The following is a 5,434-nucleotide window of genomic DNA, read 5'->3' as shown; positions in this document are numbered from 1 at the left end:
TTCCTTTCCTTGTCATTAAAGCTTTCCCGCGGGGTCAGCCACTGCTTGGATAGTATAAAGCACATTCATGCTCCTTTACAAGGTTGAGCACATCATTGCACTTTTTATATAATCCGGGAAACTCCATAGTTTTCTGCAGACTTTGAAGTCCAGGGGGGCCTTCCCTCTGATTTTCCGATCCAGGGAGGACCAATAGTGTCGACTTACATTCATTAGGCAGTTTCTCTCCTTTAAGTGCCTGGATCCGCAATTCAAATCAAACTTAGCTTATAAAATGGCGCTGGTTTGCTCCTTGAGGCCAACTCGGTCCATCTGATGGCTTGTCTAGATGGAGGGATCAGGAGGGAAAAGGAGAAAGAGGACTCGGAGGGAATCCCTTCATTCCTCCAAACCTGTCTGTTCTAACCGCGGGTTTTTCTGCCTGTAGCAGTGATAAAATGTCTTTTATGCTCGGCAAAAAAAAATTTCTCGATCTGAATGGAGGGACTTGAAGGGATAATATTTCTTCGATCGTAAATAAGATATATGACAGATGCATGAACTACTTGTCAAAATCCCACAGCTGTGAAACATTACGCTAGGAGTTGTTCTTTCCTATTTTGGTGTGAAGCGATCAAGATTATAAACAAAAAGGAAGCAGTAACTCTGTGCTTTCTGTTCTACCCGAATTTCAAAACTGGTGATTGCTGTCTATTGCCAGATGCAGGGGGCCTCTGCTACTGCTCCTTTGTCACTTATTTTTCCTTTTGGAACGAGTTTGGTTTTTCTAACATTCGTATATGGACCCAAACCAACACGATGTGGACAAGGCTTTGCAAGCCAGGACTAATCAACAAGAAGTGAAAAAAAACAGATAATCAGGATGAACATTGCAGCCAAACCAACGCAGAAATAATCAAGCACGGTATGATTTATAACATGCATGCATTCACAAGGATGAATGCAAGCGAACTGAGTCATGACATACATCTTTTAGCAACCACACGATAAATTTACAAGGTTACGACAGTGTCTAATGTTGCCTTACATCTGGTGTCTCTGAACCGTTGACTTGTCTTACATATGGTTCTTATGCAGAGAGGTGGGGTAGGGACTTCCTTGCAGGGCAGGACATTTGCACCACACATTAAGACATAAATGGTGTCCCAAAGGGCTCTTTCGGGGCAGATTTCCAATCACACATTATGGTACAGCAGAGGACATTCATCGAATAACTTGGGCGGGGTACATCTAAGCTGGGACAGCTTCTGGGACCCGCTCACTGCCCGAAGGAGTGAGACTGTCATAGTAGTCAACCAGTACCTTCCATCCACCGGGGCACATGAAGCCATCGGGCGGGTTCTCCTTGTTCTTTGCCAGGGTTCGCATCTGTCAGAGGACCACAGGATACATCTCTTCAGATAAGATACTCTGAAAGAAACGCAATAAGCCATTTAAGGATTTATCTCGTGGTCAAATAACAGCGTTCTACCTTGGTGCCGGAGATGAAGAGGAAGTCCTGAGGTCTCGATGGGTCAAAGAATGCCATTTTACCCTGGGTCTTATCATAAGCAGCAACCTGCCATTTGACAATTATAGATCACAATAAATTTAGCTCAATGACATCGAAACTCGTGAAAAAAGTATCTAGAAAAAATTGCGGTGCACGATCTGTGTACTATCAGCTACTTAGCAATCTATTTTTAGAATGGTTCTGCAGAGTTGATGAACCAATCCTCCCTTCTCGGTTATTCACCAAGACCCTCGGGATGGGATATGTTACGACCAAGATCATATTATCCTGACATTACTGTGTATGTGATCGAGTTGAGAGTCACATAAACAGTGGATTTTTACTTCAGATCTTTTGGTACGTAATTGCAACTTCTCTAATAATGATAATATTAACATTGCTTATAAAGCAAAATTAATAATTTTCCTGTCAGCATAGTGTACCTTGAAAGGTAGGATGTTTAGCCTCTCAAGTCCGGGAGCCATGCTTAAGACTTTCTTCCCATGGTCAGCATCATAGAGGTCTCTTTTCTCAACAGGATGGCCCATGCCTGCTGGGTCCCGGCCCACAATGTAAAAGTTGGCCCCCGCATTGATTCGAGCTTTTGCATGCCACTGCACCTCAGTGGGACCCGCATAGTGCATCGGAGATGGGAATATGGAGACTACAGTCGTCTCAGGATCAAGGACCCCATCCTCAAGCACCTGAGGAAATGATCATCACAAAAAAAATGGTCAGTACAGCAGATACGGCAATTGATCATTCACCTACATGCATAATGATAATTGCATATATACTGAACTAAAAATGACAGATGCCATCAAAGAAGCACAGCTAACGGTTTTCACGTCATGTCAGGCAATATTATTGTGAAAAACATGGAAAAATCGAATTTGATTGCTTTTCAATGCATCTTCTTTGATAAAAACACGAGAGCAATTATCTTTACACACAGAGGAACTCAGGCCTACTTGGTTTTGGGATACTTCTTTTATTGGAAAAGGGAGGGGGGAAGGAAAAGGTAATTCAGACCTTCTCGTGCTGCTTCATCCTCCAACTAAGTGGAACATCATCTGCCTTGGTGTATCCTCCCAGAGGATGAAGGAGAAGTATCGGATTCTTATACCCCATCTCCAGAAGTCTACGACGAGTATCAGTCATAAGGAGAGCATGTCCATTATGCACGGGGTTCCTTAGCTGAAAGGCAAACACTGCATCAGCGTTTCGTTTTGTGAACTCGTTGCGAAGGTCAGCAGGTGAGAGCCGGAACCGGTCGAGACCATCATGATACTTGATCGGCTCGATGACCTCTAAGTTGCCCCCAATAAGCCAGTTTCCAGCATTTTTAATAGCTTCCTCAATATATGGTAGACCTGGCGCAGTGGTTCCCCATGTTCTGGCCATGCGTTCTTCCTTGGGGTGCTTGTAGATCTCGATGCTGAAATTATGAAGAAATAAACGTCAAAAAGTGCAGTGATTATGACACAAGTAGATTAAAATCAGAAAGGAAAGTTCGGTATAACCCTGCAGCGCAAAAAATTCATCCGGATGACAAGTCTCGTGAACAGTGGAGCCCACTACAGTGACTACCCTAAATTGATTTACGATATATAGACAAGTTAGACCTATATTCAGGATCTACTAGAGGTTTTCCCCCTCTCTTACGCGATTGCCACTTTCAGATAATAATAGATGCAGTCATCCAATCATATACATGGATGTTATTTATGATAGGTCCAACAGCCATCTGCACAATCCATGGAAAAGCTTTTCCTGCCAAGTGATGATGGAAGCAAATATCGAACAGCTCGGGGATCCTCTAACAAACACATACCGAATCCCACTAGGAGACCAATTCAAACAAGCAGGAAAATCCTCAAGAGTCAAAACGCTGTAAAAACGAATTTGGACAGGCCAAAAGCAGTTGATTCCAAGGTGCCTAGCTAGGGCCTACACATTAGATTCATGAAGCTGGAGTTCACATCAATACATATATATAACACGTCTCATTGTCTGTATGGATTGAGGTGCATATTTATACATCTGTTTCGGCGAATTCACGTGTATCTCGTGGGACAAGGAAACTTATTCATTTACATATATTTCTTTTGAAAAGATTGTCGGTGCTCTGTTCAGTGTCCGGGGAATCAAATATAACTACCATGTACACATCATTAAGCAACCTGAACATGTAAGCAATTCAAATTAGTCGTATCGAAGTTTTGAGGCCCGAACATGTGCTTGCCGGTCTATTTAAGCTATTCAAATCCATCTCGACTTCCTAATCTAAGCTAATCAATCTCTTCCTGTCCTAATTTAAGCTAAGTCTTTCGCATTTCGATCTGTAATTGGTAAGAAACTGACAGACAGACAAACGCATGACTCAATCATCAAATGAAGTCGAGATTTCGTGAGTACTCACTCGCTGAGGATGGCGATGGGGACATCGTCGGGGCCGACTAGGGCGACCTTCTTGGACTCGCCAATCCTCTGCTTGTCGGAGTCGTCGGCCGCGAGGACGATCGGCACGGACATGTTGACCACTGACCCGTCGTCGAGCCGGAGGGAGTTAAAATGAAGAGTTTGGAGGAACTCGGATTCTCTCATGAACCCGGAGAGGGGGCTGGCCCAGCCCTCGCTGAGGACGTGGACCCACTGGAGGTCGATCCGCGACAGCTTCACCTTCGGCAGGGCCACCGCCTCCCGCCTCTTCTCGTCCCTCCGGTCGGGCTCCACCCGGAGGTCCACAAGCCTCCCGCCGTCGGGCTCGATCAGGGCCGCTCGGGTCCTCAAGGCCCCGGTCGCGGAGGTGGGTCTTCGCCGGATTTGAACCGAAGCAGAAGGGAAGAATTGGCGGGACAGGGGCTTGTGGGGGTGGTGGGAAACGGGTCGGGTGGCGGGTTTGGCGAACATGGAGGCCATAGAAGCCATTCTCGGCTAATCTTGGCTCTTCTTCTTCTGAATGCTGGGAGCTTATGGAGAGTTTGGATTTAAAGGAATGATTTTGTTTAATTGCGATGATAATGGGGATTGACGGACCAGTCAGTCGCAGACAGAGATGGCGATGGTGGTGGTGGTGGTGGTGGTGGTGGCTGGTGGGGTTGAGCTTCAATGAATCATATAATAATCGAAAAGGTTAAATAATAATAATTGAGGTAAAAAGATATGGAAATTACAGACAGATCAGAAAGGATCCAATTGATTGATGATGATGTCGTAAGGCTCGGTCGAGGTGGAAGACACCACCAAACGTTGTGTTCAGTGGACAGAGAGAGAGAGAGAGAGAGAGGATGGGGAGAAACAGGGTACTCTGTTTTGGGGTGTTTTATAGGGAGGGAGAGGGGATGAACCTGGACGCCATTCCGGCACTGTTGGAAAGCCGTCGGCCGTTTTGTTTGTTTCATTTCGCCCAAAATTTTGACCAGTGAAAATCTGAACAGGATGTGGAATTTTTAAGAAGAAAAATAACTAATAGGATTGTTGGAGTTATGGCAAGTATTCGAGTGATTACTCTCAGTTTTTTGCAATTTAAATTACGTTATTTCACATGATGAAGTAAGGAATTTCTCATTCTTAAGGTGACTTTTATTACGAAATCGGAATAAAACGGGAAGTCATCTCGTAAAACCCTTGCTCTGCATCATATTTGTGTTGTTTGAGTATAAAGAGAACTTACATAAAATTTTACTAGTATGGTTGGGAAGACTTTATACCAGATAGAAAGTTAGAATTCTCGGATTATCATCGAACATGGATTTTACTTCTTGTCTCTCTTCAAATTTATTTCATATATTCTCAGTAATAAAATATATTTACCAAATATAATAATCAAACATTTTGACTAATAACTCAAGAGAAATGACTTCAACCGTTGTAAAATTAATAAATACTGTAACTAATTAATATCTTTATGATTAGATTATTTAAAGTAATGGGAAGTTT

The 5,434-nt window shown here is 43.6% G+C and overlaps 1 protein-coding gene across 1 annotated transcript; it reads right to left on the bottom strand.

The window, feature by feature from the left end:
* Nucleotides 1-885: 885 nt before the first annotated feature.
* Nucleotides 886-4,782, bottom strand: LOC116207645 (ATP sulfurylase 1, chloroplastic). Its single transcript, XM_031540683.1, has 5 exons — nucleotides 3,915-4,782; nucleotides 2,525-2,930; nucleotides 1,936-2,196; nucleotides 1,472-1,558; nucleotides 886-1,368 (listed from the first exon to the last, which is right to left on the bottom strand). The coding sequence occupies exons 1-5, from the start codon at nucleotides 4,421-4,423 to the stop codon at nucleotides 1,231-1,233; spliced, it is 1,401 nt and encodes a 466-aa protein (XP_031396543.1). The 5' UTR covers nucleotides 4,424-4,782; the 3' UTR covers nucleotides 886-1,230.
* Nucleotides 4,783-5,434: the final 652 nt, after the last annotated feature.

The sequence above is a fragment of the Punica granatum genome, chromosome 5, assembly GCF_007655135.1.
Source record: "Punica granatum isolate Tunisia-2019 chromosome 5, ASM765513v2, whole genome shotgun sequence".
Lineage (NCBI taxonomy): Eukaryota > Viridiplantae > Streptophyta > Magnoliopsida > Myrtales > Lythraceae > Punica > Punica granatum.
The sequence above is the reverse complement of the archived record's forward strand: the minus strand, read 5'-3'. Positions and strand labels throughout refer to the sequence as shown.

What these genes read in the sequence shown, in the direction of transcription:
- LOC116207645 (XM_031540683.1), bottom strand. Translation starts at nt 4,423, where the DNA reads ATGGCTTCTATGGCCTCCATGTTCGCCAAACCCGCCACCCGACCCGTT. An exon ending in CCCATCGCCATCCTCAGCGA is followed by an intron (nt 2,931 to 3,914) that starts GTGAGTACTCAC and finishes TCATAATTTCAG; the next exon opens with CATCGAGATCTACAAGCACC. An exon ending in TAAACATCCTACCTTTCAAG is followed by an intron (nt 1,559 to 1,935) that starts GTACACTATGCT and finishes GTCAAATGGCAG; the next exon opens with GTTGCTGCTTATGATAAGAC.